General features: G+C 45.2%; 1 protein-coding gene across 4 annotated transcripts in view; it reads right to left on the bottom strand.

Annotated features, from left to right (window-relative positions):
* ZNF106 (zinc finger protein 106) overlaps window positions 1-24,766 on the bottom strand; it is a 361,275-nt gene that overhangs the window by 189,564 nt on the left and 146,945 nt on the right. For all 4 annotated transcript variants that reach the window (XM_063947828.1, XM_063947829.1, XM_063947830.1 and 1 more), the window contains exons 5-7: window positions 11,459-13,516; window positions 10,329-10,905; window positions 9,858-9,924 (exon numbers count right to left, since the gene is read on the bottom strand). In XM_063947828.1, the coding sequence (XP_063803898.1) occupies window positions 9,858-9,924; window positions 10,329-10,905; window positions 11,459-13,516 (2,702 nt within the window). The remainder of the gene's footprint in view (window positions 1-9,857; window positions 9,925-10,328; window positions 10,906-11,458; window positions 13,517-24,766) is intronic.

The following is a 24,766-nucleotide window of genomic DNA, read 5'->3' as shown; positions in this document are numbered from 1 at the left end:
CAACAGAGTATGGAGAAGAAAAAAAAAGATTTTACTTACCGGTAAATCTATTTCTCGTAGTCCGTAGTGGATGCTGGGGACTCCGTAAGGACCATGGGGAATAGACGGGCTCCACAGGAGACGGGGCACTTTAAGAAAGAATTTGGATACTGGTGTGCTCTGGCTCCTCCCTCTATGTCCCTCCTCCAGACCTCAGTTAGAGAAACTGTGCCCGGAAGAGCTGACAGTACAAGGAAAGGATTTTGGAATCCAGGGCAAGACTCATACCAGTCACACCAATCACACCGTATAACTCGTGATAAACTTACCCAGTTAACAGAATGAACAACAATGGAGCATCAGATCAACCCTGATGCAACCAACATAACCCTTATTTAAGCAATAACTATGTACAAGTATTGCAGAAGAAGTCCGCACTTGGGACGGGCGCCCAGCATCCACTACGGACTACGAGAAATAGATTTACCGGTAAGTAAAATCTTATTTTGTCTAACGTCCTAGTGGATGCTGGGGACTCCGTAAGGACCATGGGGATTATACCAAAGCTCCCAAACGGGCGGGAGAGTGCGGATGACTCTGCAGCACCGAATGAGCAAACACAAGGTCCTCCTCAGCCAGGGTATCAAACCTGCAGAACCTTGCAAAGGTGTTTGAACCTGACCAAGTAGCCGCTCGGCAAAGCTGTAATGCCGAGACCCCTCGGGCAGCCGCCCAAGAATAGCCCACCTTCCTTGTGGAATGGGCCTTAACTGATCTAGGCAGCGGCAACCCAGACGCAGAATGAGCCTGCTGAATCGTGTTACAGATCCAGCGAGCAATAGTTTGCTTTGAAGCAGGCGCCCCAAGCTTGTTGGAAGCATACAAGATAAACAAAGATTCTGTTTTCCTGACCCTAGCCGTTCTGGCTACATAAACCTTCAAAGCCCTGACCACATCTAGTAACTTGGAATCCTCCAAGTCACGAGTAGCCACAGGCACCACAATAGGTTGGTTCATATGAAAGGATGACACCACTTTTGGCAGAAATTGTGGACGGGTCCGCAATTCTGCCCTGTCCATATGGAAAACCAGATAGGGGCTTTTATGTGACAAAGCCGCTAAGTCTGACACACGCCTAGCTGAAGCCAAGGCTAATAGCATGACCACCTTCCACGTGAGAAATTTTAACTCCACGGTTTTGAGTGGCTCAAACCAGTGTGACTTCAGGAAACTCAACACCAAGCCACTGGAGGCACAAAAGGGGGCTGAATATACAGCACTCCCTTTACAAACGTCTGGACTTCAGGAAGAGAAGCCAGTTCTTTTTGAAAGAAAATGGATAGAGCCAAATCTGGACCTTAATGGAACCCAATTTCAGGCCCAAAGTCACTCCCGACTGTAGGAAGTGAAGGAAACGGCCCAGCTGGAATTCCTCCGTAGGGGCATTCCTGGCCTCACACCAAGCAACATATTTTCGCCATATACGGTGATAATGTTTAGCCGTCACGTCCTTCCAAGCCTTTATCAGCGTAGGAATAACCTCATCCGGAATGCCTTTTTCTGCTAGGATCCGGCGTTCAACCGCCATGCCGTCAAACCCAGCCGCGGTAAGTCTTGGAACAGACAGGGCCCCTGTTGCAACAAGTCCTGCCTTAGAGGCAGAGGCCATGGGTCCTCTGTGAGCATTTCTTGCAGATCCGGATACCAAGTCCTTCTTGGCCAATCCGGAACAATGAGTATTGTTCTCACTCTTCTTTTTCTTATGATTCTCAGCACCTTTGGTATGAGAGGAAGAGGAGGAAATACATAAATCGACTGGAACACCCACGGTGTCACTAGTGCGTCTACAGCTATCGCCTGAGGGTCTCTTGACCTGGCGCAATATCTCTGTAGCTTTTTGTTGAGGCGGGATGCCATCATGTCCACCTGTGGCAGTTTCCACCGCCTTGCAATCAGCGTGAAGACTTCTTGATGAAGTCCCCACTCTCCCGGGTGGAGGTCGTGCCTGCTGAGGAAGTCTGCTTCCCAGTTGTCCACTCCCGGAATGAACACTGCTGACAGTGCTCTTACGTGATTCTCCGCCCAGCGAAGAATTATGGTGGCTTCTACCATCGCCACCCTGCTCCTTGTGCCGCCTTGGCGGTTTACATGAGCCACTGCGGTGATATTGTCTGACTGAATCAGAACCGGTTGGTCGCGAAGCAGGAACTCCGCTTGACGTAGGGCGTTGTATATGGCCCTTAGTTCCAGGATGTTGATGTGAAGGCAAGTCTCCTGACTTGACCACAGCCCTTGGAAATTTCTTCCCTATGTGAATGCCCCCCACCCTCGGAGGCTTGCATCCGTGGTCACCAGGACCCAGTCCTGAATGCGAAATCTGCGACCTTTGAGAAGGTGAGCACTCTGCAGCCACCACAGGAGAGACACCCTGGCCCTGGGGGATAGGGTGATTAACCGATGCAACTGAAGATGTGATCCGGACCACTTGTCCAGTAAGTCCCATTGGAAGGTCCTCGCATGGAACCTGCCGAAGGGAATGGCCTCGTATGATGCCACCATCCTTCCCAGGACTCGAGTGCAGTGATGCACTGACACCTGTTTTGGTTTTAATAGATTCCTGACCAGTGTCACGAGCTCCTGAGCTCTCTCTATCGGGAGATAAACCCTTTTCTGGTCTGTGTCTAGGATCATGCCTAGGAGAGGCAGATGAGCTGTAGGAACCAACTGCGACTTTGGAATATATAGAATCCAGCCGTGTTGCCGTTACACTTCCAAAGAAAGTGATACGCTGTTCAGCCACTGCTCTCTTGATCTCGCTTTTATGAGGAGATCGTCCAAGTACGTGATAATAGTGACACCTTGCTTCCGCAGGAGCACCATCATTTCCGCCATTACCTTGGTGAACATCCTCGGGGCCGTGGAGAGACCAAACGGCAACGTCTGAAATTGGTAATGACAATACCGTACCGCAATTCTGAGGTACGCCTGATGAGGTGGATAAATGGGGACATGAAGGTATGCATCCTTTATGTCCCGAGTCACCATAAAATCTCCCCCTTTCAGGCTTGCAATGACCGCTCTTAGCGATTCCATCTTGAACTTGAACCTTTTCAGGTATATGTTCAGGGATTTTAAATTCAATATGGGTCTGACCGAACCGTCCGGTTTCGGGACTACCACATGGTCGAATAATAACCCCCTCCTTGTTGAAGGAGGGGAACCTCGACCACCACCTGTTGAAGATACAATTTGTGAATTGCAGTTAACACTGTTTCCCTCTCGTGGGGGGAAGCCGGCAGGGCCGTCGGTGAGGGGGCATCTTCTCAAAGTCCAGCTTGCATCCCTGAGACACAATATCTATTGCCCAGGGATCTAACAGGGAGTGAACCCACTTGTGGCTGAACTTACGCAAGCATGCCCCCACCGGGCCTAGCTCCGCCTGTGGAGCCCCAGCGACATGCAGTGGATTTTTGTAGAGGCCGGGGAGGACTTCTGTTCCTGGGACCTAGCTGTGTTGTGCAGCTTCTTTCCTCTGCCCCCGCCTCTGGCAAGAAAGGACGCACCTCGGACTTTCTTGTTTCTTTGTTCGAAAGGCTGCATTTGATAATGTCGTGCTTTCCTAGGCTGTGCAGGAATATAAGGCAAAATATCAGAATTACCCGCTATAGCTGTGGAGACCAGGTCCGAGAACCCAGGTATATAACACAGGGATATTACACTTCACAAAGTGATTTTCCCTATAGCAGCTATAATACACAGTATTGCGCCTTAATTTAGTGCCCCCCCTCTCTTTTTTACCCTATTGAGCCTGGAAACTGCAGGGGAGAGCCTGGAAACTGCAGGGGAGAGCCTGGGGAGCGTCCTTCCAGCGGAGCTGTGAAGAGAAAATGGCGCCAGTGTGCTGAGGGAGATAGCCCCGCCCCTTTTTCGGTGGACTTCTCCCGCTCTTTATATTAATATTATGGCAGGGGATTTTTACACATATATAGTTTATTAGACTATATTATATGTATTTTTGCCATTTTTAAGGTAATCTAATTGCAGCCCAGGGCGCGGGCGCGCGCGCCCCCCCCCCCCTTCCCCAGCGCCCATCAGTGACCGGAGTATGTGGTGTGCATGGGGAGCAATGGCGCACAGCTGCAGTGCTGTGCGCTACCTTAATGAAGACCGGAGTCTTCAGCCGCCGATTTTCTCCTCGGAATCTTCCGTCTTCTGGCTCTGCAAGGGGGACGGCGGCGCGGCTCCGGGACCGGACGACCGAGGCTGAGCCTGTGTTCGATCCCTTTGGAGCTAATGGTGTCCAGTAGCCTAGAAGCCCAAGCTAGCTGCAAGCAGGTAGGTTCGATTCTCTACCCCAAGTCCCTCGTAGCAGTGAGTCTGTTGCCAGCAGATCTCACTGAAAATAAAAAACCTAATAAATACTTTCTTTACTAGGAGCTCAGGAGAGCCCCTAGTGTGCAACGAGCTCGAGCCGGGCACAGATTCTAACTGAGGTCTGGAGGAGGGGCATAGAGGGAGGAGCCAGTGCACACCAGTATTCCTAATTCTTTTCTTAGAGTGCCCAGTCTCCTGCGGAGCCCGTCTATTCCCCATGGTCCTTACGGAGTTCCCAGCATCCACTAGGACGTCAGAGAAATCGACATAGCTTTGACTCTAGGACCCAGTATACTCATGTCTCTTTGGGCATGTGTGTCCTGATGACGGGGGGCAGTACCCCGAAACGTTGATTAAAGCACCTTGATTTTTTCACCGAATTGGCAGCCCAGGAGTGACTCTTATTGGGAGAGTATGTTTGAGGTTGGCGAGCCTCTGGAGCGCACATTGGCAGGTCGTTGAAATATCCTGTGGAGTGCCGGCTGTTCGAGTTGGGTATCTATCTATCTATCTATATATATATATATATATATATATATATCTATATCTATATCTATATATCTCTTAAGACAGCATCTTTAATATATATCTACATACTAGGGTCTCAATCTCTGCTGATAAGGTACCTGTCCACGCTGCCACAGCGCTATAAACCCATGCCGACACAATCGCCGGTCTGAGTAGTGTACCAGAATGTGCACGCTATCTGCAGGATCCCTGAGAATAGCTGTTACGACAGGGCTACCTTTTGGGCAAACGTGACACCCTAGGGGAAGATTCCCATCGTATCCTGGCCCTAGTGGGGAAAGGATACTGCCTGAGAATTATTTGTGGGAAACTGCAGTCTCTTGTCTGGAGATTCCCGCTCTTTTTCATCATGAGAGGAGGGAAATTTACCTCAGCTTTCTTCCCCTTAAACATGTGTACCCTTGTGTCAGGGACAGATGAGTCATCAGTGATATGCAAATCATCTTTTATTACAATAATCATATATTGAATACTTTCCTGCCATTTTGGCTGTAACTTTGCATTATCGTAGTCGACACTGGAGTCAACCTCCGTGTCGATATCAGTGTTTATTATTTTGGATAGTGAGCATTGAGAGACTCTGAAGGTCTCTGCGACAGTGGGACAGACATGGGTAGATTTCCTGTCTGTTCTCTAATCTTTTGTGCAATAAATTCACCTTAGCACTTAATTACACATATCCAACAGGTGTCGGCGTTGTCGACGGAGACACCCTCACACACACATATTTGCTCTATCTCCTACTTAGGGGAGCCTTTTACCTCAGACATGTCGACACACACGTACCGACACACCACACACTCAGGGAATGCTCAGCTGAAGACAATTCCCCCATAAGGCCCTTTGGAGAGACAGAGAGAGAGTATGCCAGCACACACCCCAGCGCTATTAACCCAGGAATAACACAGTAACTTAATGTTAACCCAGTAGCTGCTGTTTATATTGATTTTTGCGCCTAATTATGTGCCCCCCCCCCCGCCCCCCTCTTTTTACCCTCTTCTACCGTGTAACTGCAGGGGAGAGACTGGGGAGCTTCCTCTCAGCGTTGCTGTGGAGAAAAAACATGGCGCTGGTGAGTGCCGAGGAAGAAGTCCCGCCCCCTCAGCAGCGGGCTTCTGTCCCGCGTTTCTGTGTAAAATAATGGCGGGGGCTCATGCATATATACAGTGCCCAACTGTATATATTGCTCACTTTTTGCCAAGAGGTTCCTAATTGCTGCCCAGGGCGCCCCCCCCCTGCGCCCTGCACCCTACAGTGACCGGAGTATGTGGGTTTAGTGTGGGAGCAATGGCGCACAGCTGCAGTGCTGTGCGCTACCTCATATGAAGACTGGAGTCTTCTGCCGCCGATTTCGAAGTCTTCTTGCTTCTGTCACCGGCTTCTGTCTTCCGGCTCTGCGAGGGGGACGGCGGCGCGGCTCCGGGATCGGACGACCAAGGGTGCGATCCTGTGTACGATCCCTCTGGAGCTAATGGTGTCCAGTAGCCTAAGAAGCAGGACCTATTTTCAGTGAGTAGGGCTGCTTCTCTCCCCTCAGTCCCACGTAGCAGAGAGTTTGTTGCCAGCAGATCTCTCTGAAAATAAAAAAACCTAACAAAATACTTTCTTTTTAGCAAGCTCAGGAGAGCTCACTAAGTTGCACCCAGCTCGTCTGGGCACAGATTCAAACTGAGGTCTGGAGGAGGGACATAGAGGGAGGAGCCAGAGCACACCAGTATCCAAATTCTTTCTTAAAGTGCCCTGTCTCCTGCGGAGCCCGTCTATTCCCCATGGTCCTTACGGAGTCCCCAGCATCCACTAGGACGTTAGAGAAAGAAAAGAAAAAAAGACGGAGGAACCAACCAAGAAAAAGTCCAAGGACTGAAAACCACAAACTAAGCGACATCTTACCAAGATGCAGTAGACCACAAACCACTAAACTGCAGCCCTCCAAAGAATACTGCAGCAAAGGACAGCGCCGAGAGGGTGTTCAGTGTTCCCCATTGAATCGGGGAAAAGGATTTATCTGTGAATTCCAAAACCCCACTTTCTCCTTTATCCACTAGGAAACACTGGAGTAAATACAATGGGGACAATCCCAAAGCTGACCCCTCCGGGAAGGAACGTGCCAATATATGTAAGGTACAAAAACCAAAGCTGAAAGAGTGGCTGCAAGTAAGCAACACTGTAGACAGCCACTACAGACAGGCAGAAATAACAAAGTACTATTGAAACAAATAGCAGAAGCTCCATGCCTGGAATAACACAAGGTCCTCACAAAATGCACAGAAGAAATAAGAGCAGACCGAGGGAACAGCCAACCAAGGTCCAATTAAAACAGACAATTGGCTTGACTGAGCCATCCGAAGGGGTCCACGTAGAAGAAGGCTAGCCCAAGCTGGAGGCATGACAGAACACAAAGAAATCATGCTCTTTGCGCAGGAAAACCATACAAGAAAACTTAGATTCAAATACCGAACCACAACCAGATATAGCAAAGTTGCAGTGTCAGCTGACAAACAGGAGCTAAAAGAAAAATAAGGGGCAGAGCACCAAGGTCTGACACTGATGGAGGGCAAGCGAAAACAAACAGTAGAACCATCCAACAGGACAAGTGGTGGATATTCACTAAGTCTAGGGAATCAAACACAGCCTAATCAAAGAAAACCAACCAAGAAAGAGAACAGATGGGACTGAAGGCGGCAACAAAGATTACTGGGCCCTGAAAACTCCCCACAGAACTGGAAGCTGGTAGCAAAGCAAACTGATGCCAAAGAAAAAAAGAGAAAGCAGCAACCTGAAGTTTTAGCAAGCCCCGGTAAAGGCCAGTGAATCTTCCCACCTGGTGAACAGAAGGAGATAGGATGACCAAAAGAAGGTCGGTGAGAAACCCTGCACACACACATAAGAGAGCCAAATGCGATTCTAGAGTGTAGCCAACACTGTTTATCTGAGCAGGAGTAAAAAAAAAAACAGGAGATCGACATGCTGCAAGAATGCGGCCTGAAACAGCCCCCCTGGAAACTAAGATGGTAGAATGTAGGGTACCTGAACAGGCCTTGCCGAAAACTACCCGGTGTAGTAACAGCCACAGGCAATCCGTAAAAGATAAGGGTACAAAACTGAGCAAAACCAAGAGAAACCATCTGGGGGACTGCTGAGAACTCATAGGGAGAATCTAGGACCACCAGACCCTAGGAGAACCTGTGAAATGCAGAAGACCGCTAAAACCAGCAGTTATAGCATGAGAGGGGTGCAATGCAGCATGGTCAAAGGGCATAAACAGTTGACCCTACCCCAACAGCAGCATCCGCCTAGTCCAGAAAAAAATATTTTGTGAGAGCAACCATGGCCTACAATAGTGGACAGCAAGACAAATACTCACAAAATGGCTTGAGGATGTAAAGCAGAAGCGAAATCCTAGTACTGGATGGGGGTGGTCTTCAGTATGCCGAATGTCGGGATCCCGGCGCACAGTATACCGGCGCCGGAATCCCAACACCCGGCATATCAACAGCTATTCTCCCTCGTGGGGGTCCACCGTGCCCGCAACGTGGCGAGTACAGCGAGCCTGCAAAGGGGCTCCTTTGCGCTCGCCCCGCTGTCGGTATGCCGGCGGTCGGGCTCCCGGCGCCGGTATGCTGGTCGCCGGGAGCCCGAGCGCCGGCATACCGTACTACACCCCTGGATGGAGTAGGCACTCAAAACACCATCCTGGTGACCACTGAGCGCTTTCACAGAGGAACTAAAAAGCTAATGGAAAACTGCCACCCTCAAATGTATGGCAGTAAACAAGGTTTACAGCACCTTGCCAAGAATTAAGGCAAGAAATGGACAAAAAGAATCCTGCAAGGACCACTAGCAACAAGGGAAAGTAGCAAATAAGGCATGCCCCAAGTCATGTAGAGTCCCACATAAAAAGTAAGGTAAGGAAGGGAACAGAGCAGGAAAATCTTATTCTTATTCGTTAGTCTCATACCAGGGAACAGGAGAACGGTAGGGAACTTACCATGAGATACCCACTTGTGGTGGGTCCATGGAAATGTAAAGGCGGGTCGATTCAACACAACTGTCTTTCTACCTAAGTTTGGCACCTGCGAAGAAGTGGGAGCAGCTGCCATCTGTAGAGTCTCGTCCCCAAACACACCTGAAGAGGAACGTGCATTCCTCTAATCAAGTAAACTGAAAAAAATATTAATTTTGTGGCTTCTCTCAGATGTGTAGTGGCTCAATAAATACAATTTTCATTAATCACTCAAAATGAAAGCTATTATGGCAAGTGATTACATCATGTTCCCAAAATACAGCTTTGAGGATTTATTAATATCAGGGTGATTTTATTATTGTAAAAACTTGGCTTTTTGAGAACATCAAAGTTTTGATTTTGAAAAGGTTTAATTTTTCTTAAAACCTACTGCTGTATTATATATCATATGATACCCAACTCTCTGGCTCAATTAAATTGTAAATGGATTTTAAACAAATGTAAACAGCACATTTTTTTGTTCAAAAATTGCAGCTTTAAAAGGCATATAAATTCAAAACCAGAGTACTTATCAGCCTAAAACATGGGGACTTTCTTTATACCCACAGCAGCATTTATTTATTACCAAATTGAAATTAGAGATCGTAAGGTAGAATTTTCTGAAAACTTTGTGTTGATTTTCTGTGGAATGAGCCTTAGGGGTCTATTTGCTATGCCTTGGAGAGAGAGAAATTACCAACCAACGAGCTCCTGTCAAACACAGCCTGTAACATGGCAGTTAAGAGCTGATTGGCTGGTACTTCAGCTCACTCCAAGGATTAGTAAATAGACCCGTTAGCCGTGGCGAATATTATAAAAATAAATGTTTCCTTTAAATTACAACATTCATCACCCCCATAGCTTTTCAACTTGTATGGATAAAAAGTAAAACCATCCCATGTAACATAATATCATTTTTTGTTATTACACACACACACACAATGTGTTAATTCACTGAAACCTTAATTTTCACCTTTTATGCCTCGTATTTTTCTTCTTTTAGTGTTTCTTTCCAGATTCGTTTCAGGACATGAGCCATCCTTACCAAATTGAAACATGAAAAAGATTTTAAACTACAAAGTAAGATTTATTTTTTTTCCTCTGTAACCTGTATACAAAAAATGGACAAGCTCGTCATTTGTATAACAATTCCGTTGCCTTAAGCACAGGCAGCAAAACTGTGAGCACTTTGAAAGAGTACATTAATAAATACGGTCTTAAACAACAAGGTTGCAGACATTATTTGCAGCATTAATTTCTTCTAAAAAAACAAAGATAGCTGACAGTGGGGTTTTAATTACTTATTAGATATTTGCTATATTTAGGGCCACCTATCTGTTTTTATCCTACCTTATTGCTGGCTAGGTATGTCTAAGCACGTTTTATCAAACATAAAACACAATTTAAAGACAAAAAAAAAAAAAAAATTAAACACACAACTTACCCCAGTGGCCCTTCTTTTCTTTCCAACCCCTTGGCTATCATTTTGTTCAGTGCCGGATGCACAGCTATCTGTGCCCCCATCCACATTAGTGCTAGCTGCTGTCACAGTACTGATGACTGTTTCTTCACAAGCTCTCTGAAACATGCACAAGCTGTCCGAGTCAGCACAGGCTTCCACACTTTCCATGTGACTTTGTGAGGTTTCAGCTAAAATTGTGTTCGAGAAGATATCAGTGTCCACTGAGGGAGATGCGACACAAATATCCTCTGCTTCTCCCTCCTGCTTTGCAGTCAACATGGAAACACCCTTTGGTCCTGGTGCTGCCGGTGTTGTATGGCATTTTGGACTGTTGTCTGATTGTGCACAACAGGTTTCTGAGCCATGATCACTAAAAATACTGTAAATGGATTTCTTGTCCACAGCAACACTGCTTTCAGAGAGGCTCCGCTTCCGTATTGACCCCATTGGACTTGCAGTGATGCCTTCCCAATGGTAACTTTCAATTCCCAAGTCTGCTTCTTCAAAGTCAAGACCTTCTTGTTCGCTTTGTACCTGTGCTACCATTTCTATACCAAATCTTAAAGACATGACCAAAAGGAATAAAAAATAAAAAATTAGTTTCCGAAATAAAACTGATAATATGAAAAACATTGCAACAGTCAGTCACTCTTTTGTGCATTTATGTATGAAATGAAAACTGGATCTTTTTAAAAAGTTTCATGCAAAGGGGAAAATGTACTAAGCCTTGGAGATTGATAAGGCAGAGAGATAAAATACTGGCCAATCAACTCCTATCTTCCATGCTAGAGGCTGTGTTTGAAAATGATAGACAGGAGCCGATGAGTTGGTAGTCTACCTTTCTCTACTTTCTCTCCATGGCTTAGTACATCTGCCCCTACAGGTGTGTTATTGTTGAAATCATCAGAAATGGGGGGATGGGGGGGTCAGGAACATGGTTGATAAGGATCAGGGGGAAATGTTTGACATACGTAAGACTAAAAAAAGAAACAAAAACACTGAGCCCCAGAGACTAAACTGAATAGTACATATACCCCAAAGTCTCAGTGACTGTATGTGGTTCTATTCTGTACTGGCTTGGCACATAAACACAAGTGTATATATAAACAAACCTCGGCAATCCTTTGCCCAACTCCTGCCTCTTCTTTGTCACATGCTGGATGACCTGTTCCCAATTTATATTTCTTCTCGATGCATTCAGAATCTGCCTAAGGGTTGGCTTGAGACTGGAGTCCTTGTCAGTCTCACTCTTGCGATGCCCACTCACATTTCTGATGCGTCGCGCACTATTGAGGTTAGGTTCTGGGAGGTGTGCTCCAGTTTTGCTCCGTGAACTAATATGCCTAGTTAGATCTCTTTGGAGGGAAACAGGCAGTCCAAGTTTGCTTAATTCAGGTAATATTGGATTGGAGGAATGCGTAGCACCTTTTTGCAGTTCAAGATCGGAAACATGTTTAAAATTTTCAGCAACATGAAAGTCTTGACACAGGTGAGAATTTCTATCATCATCTGTATAAAGAGACTCTGAATTGTTCTGTGAAATGAAAGGTTTGTCAGCAGATTTTTCTGTACAGGAGACAGAATCAATGAAATCCTGTTTTAAGTGTTCTGCACTGTTGTCTTCCTTAAGTTTGCAATATGCATCAGAATTTTTGGACTCTCCTGCGTTGTCCATTTTTGCCCCATTATTGAAGAAGTCGTCATCACTCACATCTTCTAAGGTATAATCAGAGGAAATACTAGTTACAAAATAATCTTTAGATACTTCAGCTATTGCAGTGTCTGGATTGTTCGATGAATCACTCAAAGACTGAATATGAGGATTTTGAATTGCCTGGCTGTCGCGCAGCATCTCTTTGGCTTTGCGTAGCACCTCACTTAGAGATTCAATGGACTCTTTGTTATTGCTTTCTTGGGTCTCCTGACTGGTCTTAATTTGCTTAGATGCACTACGTAATTTGGATATGTATGCATTGGACTTAATAGTTTCTAAATTAAGAGCACTTAATCGATTCTGCCTCTCTCCAAAAGAAGTAGAAAACTGAAGTTTAACACCTTTTAAAGGATTTTTTTGATCTCTCTTCAAAGTGGAAAGTCTCATATCTGGTAAACTGCAAAGTGGGGATTTTAGTGAAGGCATTCGAGAGCTCTTCAACTCATTGTCGCCTGCCTTTATTCGATCAGATGGATCAGCAAAGAAATCGGGCAGATCTTTATTCTCAGTCATACAGAGTCTAGTCGAACATTCATCTTGGGCTGTTTTTCTGTAACCAATCTTGGATTCCTCTGACTGAATAGGTGGTGCATCATTATCTGAAGATTGTGGAGGTGCTTGATCACTCTCTGTGTTCTTTTGTGATGGGTAAGGAGACCACCGGTGTGGTTTATCTCTTGTGAGGCTATGGTTCTTCTCAGGGCAAAGAACCGGCTTTGTTTTGGATGATAAATCTGAATTACTTGAAATTTTAAAACCAATAAAGTGATCTTCTATACATTTGTCACTTGTAAAGTCAGTCATCCTTTCTGAGTTTTTATCTGAATTTGTAAAGTGTGCGCCATTGCTAGTTTTATTTTCATTTTTTTTCCATTTGAATCTGTCTTTACAGAAAGTGTTGGGTGTACAGTTTTTGTTAGTCCACTCCAACTCCTGTTCCTGAGCGGTATCACAGTGCCTCGGTAGTCTGTTCCTCCCCTGTGGATATGTATCCGCATTACCACCAAAACTCCACTGGTTACCATTGTAAGGATTACTTTGCCAGTTTCCTCCACAGTTTCGAGAACGCTGGTTGGGAAAAGTAATTTTCCCCTCCTGAGGCCAGTGCAAATTTCTTCCAGAGCCTCTTTGGTGCCAGCTGGTTGCCCCCCCTGCGTTTGAGTGCCAAGTGCCTCCAACCTTGACATGGATCAAATGACGACTTGATGTATTGTTTAAATGCCATCCAGCTCGACCCCTTGAACTGCTCAGATGCCAGTTAGAATTGTGATTTAACTTAGGATGCAGGAAACCCGGTCTTTGATTACTGAAGCATTCATTTTGCCATTGCCAGTTTCTCTCTGAAGGATCTCTGCACCACTCTTGCTGGTTTGTTTCTTGATATGGAAGACGATCTTTTCTTCTTTGATACTTCTCTGTTTCTTGTTCTTTGGATGGGCTACAGGCCTCATCTTGTCTGATAAGTAACAAAATAATTTATTTATTTATTGACAAAAAACAAACTGATAGCTAAAAGAACTGCAACTAATTCACTTGTCTCTCGTAATCCTCAATGAATATGCAAGTGAGGACTGAATGTTAGTACTACATTAAAACAGAAACAATTTAGATGGCGTCACCCAAGTACTCATTCCTGGTTTTGGAGAGCCTATTTGAATATTGATTCTAGGGAACGTAGCCTGGGCATTGTCTATTGAGCTATTTCTTAAGTGAAGGTATTTCTAGTGTGCTTTTAAGGCTCTCTATGCTGAGCAGATGTGCTGATTTTGGCATTAGCTGTTAGTTTGCAGAGGAATTGCCTTATCATTTTAATGGGATGCACTTTGGTCCCAGCAGTGTATCACAAAATGCTTGTGCGGAGTGACGACAGACACAGAATGAAAAAAACTCAAGCAAAGAGAGCACATATGCAAAATGATCAAAGTCATCATTCTAGCGGTTCAGGTCATTTGGGGGGGAACCACACAAAATCTTATTTTTAGGTTCACAGACTAAACAAAGTTGAGCCATTTTGATTGAAAATGACCAAAATGGTTGAGCAGATTGCTCTGTGTGTGACCAGATTAGGATTTACTGGACATATTCTAAACACAGAAATTCTTGTTTTGCAATATAAAGCTCGCAATTCATGTGTGCAAGCTGCACATATTTATTACAGCATGAAAATGCACAGTTGTGGCCCATGTGCACTAGTTTGCTGGGTATGAAACAGCATTTGTATGCTGCACTATATATATATATATATATATATATATACAGCAAGGGAGAAGCGGCGGCACTCAGAGACTTTCACTTTCACGGATAATAAAGCAAAGGGTGCATTTATTAGGTCAACGTTTCGGGGGACAGACCCCCTTCTTCAGGACACTGCAAACTAGTGAATGTGCATAAAAAACAACTTAAATACCTTACCTTTACCGTGAACCTGCGTCCGCCTCCACGTCCCAGCCGTCCGGTGTACGGAGCCCGCGCTTCCGGCAGCGTGTGGCATGCAGTATCCGGAAGTCGCGTCATCCCGCGCCTCGGACCTCCCTGTGACGTGGCTGTGGACAGAGGACAAACGGTAACTATGGAGATGCGACGCAGCGTCGCAACGCTGTGCTGCCACGCATAACAAATGTGACATGTAGTACAGAATAAAAATCTAACAAAACTATTATGAATAAATATATATAAAAATACATGAAAAGCAAGTGTGATACCGTGTAAGAAATAACAAACGAGTAAAAAATAAAACATATATATAAAAATGAATGTGAACAAACAATGCTGGTGTATAAATAAAACTATGCAAATTTATCATAAATATTGACTACTAATAACCCAGCAGGGTCCAGATTGGACCATATAGGGTCCTGTCACAACAAAACTGGTCGGACCAGAGCTCAATGAAAAAAATAAAAATAAATGTAAATATACAACAACATCATCATAATCATGACATCGCTAAGCATCAGATATTAACTGTATGGCAGGTATATTACCCATCTCATCCCTGGAACCAAACTGTCTAAATATACTTTTGAGAATGCACATGCCCGAGCTAGATGATTGAGAACAGGGCATTAGCAGAGGGCATGTTTACCTATGCCAACCCTGGCTAAAGGAAACACTGTAAATTCAGCTGTTCATTGAGGCCCCTGGGGTAGATGGTATCTAATTTAAAGATCCAACGGGCCTCTAGTTGTAATAGTTGGGCCGCTCTATCCCCTCCTCGGGCAGAGGCAGGGACCTGGTCCACTATTTTGTACCTAACCGTGGCCAAGCTGTGCCGCATCTGGGCAAAGTGGCGTGCGACCGGTTGGTCGCTTTTGCCAGTGTTGAGGGCAGCCCTGATGGCCGACCTGTGTAGAGCCATACGTTCCTTAAAAAGGCATTGTGTCTTACCGACGTAATAAAGACTGCAGGGGCAGACCAAAACGTACACTACATATGTAGAACTACAGGTCAGTGGCCATCGGATGCTTATTTTTCTCCCTGTGTGGGGGTGCTGGATGAAATCTCCCGTAAGCATGTAGCTACAGGTCGTGCAGCCTAAACATTTGAAGCAGCCGGGCTTCCGGCTCAAAAAATGCTTGGCTGCCGTAGCTGTTTTAAATCCCGAAATGTCATTTTTGACCACAAGGTCCTTAATATTGGCACTGCGAGTATAGCATGGCATGATTCTCGAGTGTTTCAAAGATGGTAAGCTCGGATCAGAGCTAATAATGGGCCACATCTGTTTGACCCTCTTATTAGTCCTGGAACTGTTAGTGTTAAATTCATTAACCCAAGTTGTTCTATCAGTGTTAGCCTTGGGATTTTGCCCTTTCAGAGCATCACACCTACTCAGAGCCATGACCTTTTTGCGTGCCTGTCTTAAAATGTTATTGGGATAACCCCTCTGGCGGAATTTCTCAGACATCAGATCTAACTGTTGTTCAAAGTCCCCAGGGTCGCTGCAGATTCTGCGAACCCTGAGGAACTGGGAAAACGGCAAGCCTCTAACCAACGATCTAGGGTGAAAACTGTCGTAACGTAACAGGGAATTTCGGTCGGTGGGTTTGCTGTATAGTGAAGTGTGGATCAAGCCATCATTCACAGTGATTTTGATATCAAGAAAACAAATTTCAGTGACATGCGAAGTGAGTGTGAATTTAACCGGGCTGGTTGATACATTGTGTTCCTCTATTAAAGTGTAAAAAACTTGGGGGTCATGTGTCCAAAACAAAATTAAATCATCTATATATCGAAAATATAGAGAAATATGGTCAGCAATGGATGTCTGTTCAAAAAACAGTCCACGTTCTATTTCCCACATGTAGGCATTAGCCAGTGACGGAGCCACTGCCGACCCCATTGCACATCCTTTCTTCTGTATGAAGAACCGGCCATTAAACAAAAAATAATTATGTGTAAGTGTAAACTCTAATAACGTGATGAAAAAATCTATGTCTGGCCCGGTGTACAATGGATTGTTGGTAATAAGGTGTCTTACTGCCATGAGGCCAGCTTGGTGCGGAATGCACGTATATAAGCTGGTAACATCTAACGTGTGTAATGTGGTGTCTGGATCAACCGGCCCGAATTCAACCAACTTCCTCAAAAGCATGTTGGAGTCCTTCAAGTGGGTGAAGGTAGCCTGGATGCAGGGCTGTAAATATGCGTCCAGGAAAATGGCCAGTGCTTCACATAATGAACCCCTGGCGGAAATGATGGGCCGGCCAGGGGGGTGTTGGGCATTTTTGTGCAGTTTGGGGATGGCGTAAAATATGGGGGTGACTGGGAACCTGCAACATAACTTGTGAAATATTTCTTGAGAGATAAGCCCTTCAGACAAAGCTGAATTTAGAAAGACATCTAGCTCAGATTTAAACTCTAGGGTGGGGTCAACTGGCAATTCGCTATATGTCTCACTATCAGCCAATAGGCGGTCACATTCTGCAATATAGAAATCTATGTCCAAAACGACAATCCCCCCACCCTTATCGGCTCCCCTAATGACTATGTCCTGTCGACCCTGGAGTGACTTAAGCGCCAACTGTTCTTCTCGTGAGAGGTTTTTATTAGTCCAGGGGGCAGGTGCATTCTGGAGACCGTCCATCATCCGGGTAAAGGTCTTGATGGACGAATTCGTAGAAATAGGATCAAATCTGGAAGTCATACCAAGTTTCCCAATCTGCGGCGGCAGACTTGACTTAGCTTGAGGCACGGTGGATTTGTCAAAATGTTCACGCAATTTGAGAGTTCTATTGAACTTGTAAGTCTCTACTTTCCACTTAAATTTATCCGGGGACTTGGCATATGTCCCCACCAAGTCCCCGGATAAATTTAAGTGGAAAGTAGAGACTTACAAGTTCAATAGAACTCTCAAATTGCGTGAACATTTTGACAAATCCACCGTGCCTCAAGCTAAGTCAAGTCTGCCGCCGCAGATTGGGAAACTTGGTATGACTTCCAGATTTGATCCTATTTCTACGAATTCGTCCATCAAGACCTTTACCCGGATGATGGACGGTCTCCAGAATGCACCTGCCCCCTGGACTAATAAAAACCTCTCACGAGAAGAACAGTTGGCGCTTAAGTCACTCCAGGGTCGACAGGACATAGTCATTAGGGGAGCCGATAAGGGTGGGGGGATTGTCGTTTTGGACATAGATTTCTATATTGCAGAATGTGACCGCCTATTGGCTGATAGTGAGACATATAGCGAATTGCCAGTTGACCCCACCCTAGAGTTTAAATCTGAGCTAGATGTCTTTCTAAATTCAGCTTTGTCTGAAGGGCTTATCTCTCAAGAAATATTTCACAAGTTATGTTGCAGGTTCCCAGTCACCCCCATATTTTACGCCATCCCCAAACTGCACAAAAATGCCCAACACCCCCCTGGCCGGCCCATCATTTCCGCCAGGGGTTCATTATGTGAAGCACTGGCCATTTTCCTGGACGCATATTTACAGCCCTGCATCCAGGCTACCTTCACCCACTTGAAGGACTCCAACATGCTTTTGAGGAAGTTGGTTGAATTCGGGCCGGTTGATCCAGACACCACATTACACACGTTAGATGTTACCAGCTTATATACGTGCATTCCGCACCAAGCTGGCCTCATGGCAGTAAGACACCTTATTACCAACAATCCATTGTACACCGGGCCAGACATAGATTTTTTCATCACGTTATTAGAGTTTACACTTACACATAATTATTTTTTGTTTAATGGCCGGTTCTTCATACAGAAGAAAGGATGTGCAATGGGGTCGGCAGTGGCTCCGTCACTGGCTAATGCCTACATGTGGGAAATAGAACGTGGACTGTTTTTTGAACAGACATCCATTGCTGACCATATTTCTCTATATTTTCGATATATAGATGATTTAATTTTGTTTTGGACACATGACCCCCAAGTTTTTTACACTTTAATAGAGGAACACAATGTATCAACCAGCCCGGTTAAATTCACACTCACTTCGCATGTCACTGAAATTTGTTTTCTTGATATCAAAATCACTGTGAATGATGGCTTGATCCACACTTCACTATACAGCAAACCCACCGACCGAAATTCCCTGTTACGTTACGACAGTTTTCACCCTAGATCGTTGGTTAGAGGCTTGCCGTTTTCCCAGTTCCTCAGGGTTCGCAGAATCTGCAGCGACCCTGGGGACTTTGAACAACAGTTAGATCTGATGTCTGAGAAATTCCGCCAGAGGGGTTATCCCAATAACATTTTAAGACAGGCACGCAAAAAGGTCATGGCTCTGAGTAGGTGTGATGCTCTGAAAGGGCAAAATCCCAAGGCTAACACTGATAGAACAACTTGGGTTAATGAATTTAACACTAACAGTTCCAGGACTAATAAGAGGGTCAAACAGATGTGGCCCATTATTAGCTCTGATCCGAGCTTACCATCTTTGAAACACTCGAGAATCATGCCATGCTATACTCGCAGTGCCAATATTAAGGACCTTGTGGTCAAAAATGACATTTCGGGATTTAAAACAGCTACGGCAGCCAAGCATTTTTTGAGCCGGAAGCCCGGCTGCTTCAAATGTTTAGGCTGCACGACCTGTAGCTACATGCTTACGGGAGATTTCATCCAGCACCCCCACACAGGGAGAAAAATAAGCATCCGATGGCCACTGACCTGTAGTTCTACATATGTAGTGTACGTTTTGGTCTGCCCCTGCAGTCTTTATTACGTCGGTAAGACACAATGCCTTTTTAAGGAACGTATGGCTCTACACAGGTCGGCCATCAGGGCTGCCCTCAACACTGGCAAAAGCGACCAACCGGTCGCACGCCACTTTGCCCAGATGCGGCACAGCTTGGCCACGGTTAGGTACAAAATAGTGGACCAGGTCCCTGCCTCTGCCCGAGGAGGGGATAGAGCGGCCCAACTATTACAACTAGAGGCCCGTTGGATCTTTAAATTAGATACCATCTACCCCAGGGGCCTCAATGAACAGCTGAATTTACAGTGTTTCCTTTAGCCAGGGTTGGCATAGGTAAACATGCCCTCTGCTAATGCCCTGTTCTCAATCATCTAGCTCGGGCATGTGCATTCTCAAAAGTATATTTAGACAGTTTGGTTCCAGGGATGAGATGGGTAATATACCTGCCATACAGTTAATATCTGATGCTTAGCGATGTCATGATTATGATGATGTTGTTGTATATTTACATTTATTTTTATTTTTTTCATTGAGCTCTGGTCCGACCAGTTTTGTTGTGACAGGACCCTATATGGTCCAATCTGGACCCTGCTGGGTTATTAGTAGTCAATATTTATGATAAATTTGCATAGTTTTATTTATACACCAGCATTGTTTGTTCACATTCATTTTTATATATATGTTTTATTTTTTACTCGTTTGTTATTTCTTACACGGTATCACACTTGCTTTTCATGTATTTTTATATATATTTATTCATAATAGTTTTGTTAGATTTTTATTCTGTACTACATGTCACATTTGTTATGCGTGGCAGCACAGCGTTGCGACGCTGCGTCGCATCTCCATAGTTACCGTTTGTCCTCTGTCCACAGCCACGTCACAGGGAGGTCCGAGGCGCGGGATGACGCGACTTCCGGATACTGCATGCCACACGCTGCCGGAAGCGCGGGCTCCGTACACCGGACGGCTGGGACGTGGAGGCGGACGCAGGTTCACGGTAAAGGTAAGGTATTTAAGTTGTTTTTTATGCACATTCACTAGTTTGCAGTGTCCTGAAGAAGGGGGTCTGTCCCCCGAAACGTTGACCTAATAAATGCACCCTTTGCTTTATTATCCGTGAAAGTGAAAGTCTCTGAGTGCCGCCGCTTCTCCCTTGCTGTACATATTGGGGTTGCCATACCCCTAGGAGGGCACCGGAGCATTATCCCGCTGGGGACAACGGAGTGCCGGGCTGCTTCCATGTTCTATATATATATATATATATACATACACACACACACATATATATATATATATATATATACATATATATACATATACATATATATATATATATATATATATATATATATATATATATATATATATATATACATATATATACACACACATACATATATATATATATATATATATATATATATATGTTGAAATTCAGCCCGGCACTCTGTTTGTGATGTAAGATCTGCCCCGGTGCCTCCAGTAACGGAATCAATAGTAAATTAAAGAAGGCTGCGGCACTCGAGGTCTTGTCAAAAAGTTAGTTATAGTTGAAACATCAAAATCAATACATCAAGATGTATTGATTTTGATGTTTCAATTATAACTAACTTTTTGACAAGACCTCGAGTGCCGCAGCCTTCTTTAATTTACTATATATATATATATATATATATATATATATATAATACATATATACACACACACACACACACACACAGGTTGAGTATCCCTTATCCAAAATTTTCCGTATTTTGGAATAATTGCATACTATAATGAGATATCATGGTGATGGGACCTAAATCTAAGCACAGCATGCATTTATGTTACATATACACCCTAGACACACACAGCCTGAAGGTAATTTTAGACTATTTTTTATAACTTTGTGCATTAAACAAAGTGTGTCTGCATTCACACAATTCATTTATGTTTCATATACACCTTATACACACAGCCTGAAGGTCATTTAATACAATATTTTTAATAACTGTGTATTAAACAATGTTTGTGTACATTGAGCCATCAAAAAACAAAGGTTTCACTATCCCACTCTCACTCAAAAAAGTACGTATTTCGGAATATTTGGATACGGGATACTCAACCTGTGTATGTATATGTATATATATATATATATATATATATATCTATATATATATATATCTATATATATATATATATATATATATATATATATATATATAATAAGAATTAACTTACCGATAATTCTATTTCTCATAGTCCGTAGTGGATGCTGGGGACTCCGAAAGGACCATGGGGAATAGCGGCTCCGCAGGAGACTGGGCACAAAAGTAAAAGCTTTAAGACTACCTGGTGTGCACTGGCTCCTCCCCCTATGACCCTCCTCCAAGCCTCAGTTAGGATACTGTGCCCGGACGAGCGTACACAATAAGGAAGGATTTTGAATCCCGGGTAAGACTCATACCAGCCACACCAATCACACCGTACAACTTGTGATCTGAACCCAGTTAACAGCATGATAACAGAGGAGCCTCTGAAAAGATGGCTCACAACAATAATAACCCGATTTTTTGTAACAATAACTATGTACAAGTATTGCAGACAATCCGCACTTGGGATGGGCGCCCAGCATCCACTACGGACTATGAGAAATAGAATTATCGGTAAGTAAATTCTTATTTTCTCTGACGTCCTAGTGGATGCTGGGGACTCCGAAAGGACCATGGGGATTATACCAAAGCTCCCAAACGGGCGGGAGAGTGCGGATGACTCTGCAGCACCGAATGAGAGAACTCCAGGTCCTCCTCAGCCAGGGTATCAAATTTGTAGAATTTAGCAAACGTGTTTGCCCCTGACCAAGTAGCTGCTCGGCAAAGTTGTAAAGCCGAGACCCCTCGGGCAGCCGCCCAAGATGAGCCCACTTTCCGTGTGGAATGGGCTTTTACAGATTTTGGCTGTGGCAGGCCTGCCACAGAATGTGCAAGCTGAATTGTACTACAAATCCAACGAGCAATAGTCTGCTTAGAAGCAGGAGCACCCAGCTTGTTGGGTGCATACAGGATAAACAGCGAGTCAGATTTTCTGACTCCAGCCGTCCTGGAAACATATATTTTCAGGGCCCTGACTACGTCCAGCAACTTGGAATCCTCCAAGTCCCTAGTAGCCGCAGGAACCACAATAGGCTGGTTTAAGTGAAATGCTGAAACCACCTTAGGGAGAAATTGAGGACGAGTCCTCAATTCTGCCCTGTCCGTATGAAAAATTAGGTAAGGGCTTTTATAGGATAAAGCCGCCAATTCTGAGACACGCCTGGCTGAGGCCAGGGCTAACAGCATTACCACTTTCCATGTGAGATATTTTAAGTCCACAGTGGTGAGTGGTTCAAACCAAAGTGATTTTAGGAACCCCAAAACTACATTGAGATCCCAAGGTGCCACTGGAGGCACAAAAGGAGGCTGTATATGCAGTACCCCCTTGACAAACGTCTGAACTTCAGGAACTGAAGCTAGTTCTTTTTGGAAGAATATTGACAGGGCCGAAATTTGAACATTAATGGACCCTAATTTTAGGCCCACAGACAGTCCTGTTTGCAGGAAATGCAGGAAACGACCCAGTTGAAATTCCTCTGTAGGGGCCTTCCTGGCCTCACACCACGCAACATATTTACGCCAAATACGGTGATAATGTTGCACAGTTACATCCTTCCTAGCTTTGTTCAGGGTAGGGATGACTTCATCCGGAATGCCTTTTTCCTTCAGGATCCGGCGTTCAACCGCCATGCCGTCAAACGCAGCCGCGGTAAGTCTTGGAACAGACATGGTCCCTGCTGGAGCAGGTCCTTTCTTAGAGGTAGAGGCCACGGGTCTTCCGTGAGCATCTCTTGAAGTTCCGGGTACCAAGTCCTTCTTGGCCAATCCGGAGCCACGAGTATAGTCCTTACTCCTCTCCTTATGATTCTCAGTACCTTGGGTATGAGAGGCAGAGGAGGGAACACATACACTGACTGGTACACCCACGGTGTTACCAGAGCGTCCACAGCTATTGCCTGAGGGTCCCTTGACCTGGCGCAATATCTGTCCAGTTTTTTGTTGAGGCGGGACGCCATCATGTCCACCTTTGGTTTTTCCCAACGGTTCACAATCATGTGGAAGACTTCTGGGTGAAGTCCCCACTCCCCCGGGTGGAGATCGTGTCTGCTGAGGAAGTCTGCTTCCCAGTTGTCCACTCCCGGAATGAACACTGCTGACAGTGCTATCACATGATTTTCCGCCCAGCGAAGAATCCTTGCAACTTCCGTCATTGCCCTCCTGCTTCTTGTGCCGCCCTGTCTGTTTACGTGGGCGACTGCCGTGATGTTGTCCAACTGGATCAGCACCGGCTGACCCTGAAGCAGAGGCCTTGCCTGACTTAGGGCATTGTAAATGGCCCTTAGTTCCAGGATATTTATGTGAAGTGACGTTTCCATGCTTGACCACAAGCCCTGGAAATTTCTTCCCTGTGTGACTGCTCCCCAGCCTCTCAGGCTGGCATCCGTGGTCACCAGGACCCAGTCCTGAATGCCGAATCTGCGGCCCTCTAGAAGATGAGCACTCTGCAACCACCACAGGAGAGACACCCTTGTCCTTGGAGACAGGGTTATCCGCTGATGCATTTGAAGATGCGATCCGGACCATTTGTCCAGCAGATCCCACTGAAAAGTTCTTGCGTGGAATCTGCCGAATGGAATCGCTTCGTAAGAAGCCACCATTTTTCCCAGGACCCTTGTGCATTGATGCACTGACACTTGGCCTGGTTTTAGGAGGTTCCTGACTAGGTCGGATAACTCCCTGGCTTTCTCCTCCGGGAGAAACACCTTTTTCTGTACTGTGTCCAGAATCATGCCTAGGAACAGCAGACGTGTCGTCGGAATCAGCTGCGATTTTGGAATATTTAGAATCCATCCGTGCTGTCGTAGTACTACTTGAGATAGTGCTACTCCGACCTCTAACTGTTCTCTGGACCTTGCCCTTATCAGGAGATCGTCCAAGTAAGGGATAATTAAGACGCCTTTTCTTCGAAGAAGAATCATCATTTCGGCCATTACCTTGGTAAAGACCCGGGGTGCCGTGGACAATCCAAACGGCAGCGTCTGAAACTGATAGTGACAGTTCTGTACCACAAACCTGAGGTACCCTTGGTGAGAAGGGTAAATTGGGACATGGAGGTAAGCATCCTTGATGTCCAGAGACACCATATAGTCCCCTTCTTCCAGGTTCGCTATCACTGCTCTGAGTGATTCCATCTTGAATTTGAACCTTTGTATGTAAGTGTTCAAGGATTTCAGATTTAAAATAGGTCTCACCGAGCCGTCCGGCTTCGGTACCACAAACAGCGTGGAATAATACCCCTTTCCCTGTTGTAGGAGGGGTACCTTGATTATCACCTGCTGGGAATACAGCTTGTGAATGGCTTCCAATACCGCCTCCCTGTCGGGGGGAGACGTTGGTAAAGCAGACTTCAGGAACCGGCGAGGGGGAGACGTCTCGAATTCCAATTTGTACCCCTGAGATACTACCTGCAGGATCCAG

Source organism: Pseudophryne corroboree, chromosome 12 (assembly GCF_028390025.1).
Source record: "Pseudophryne corroboree isolate aPseCor3 chromosome 12, aPseCor3.hap2, whole genome shotgun sequence".
NCBI classification, from domain to species: Eukaryota; Metazoa; Chordata; class Amphibia; order Anura; family Myobatrachidae; genus Pseudophryne; species Pseudophryne corroboree.
This window is presented reverse-complemented; position numbering and strand designations above follow the sequence as displayed.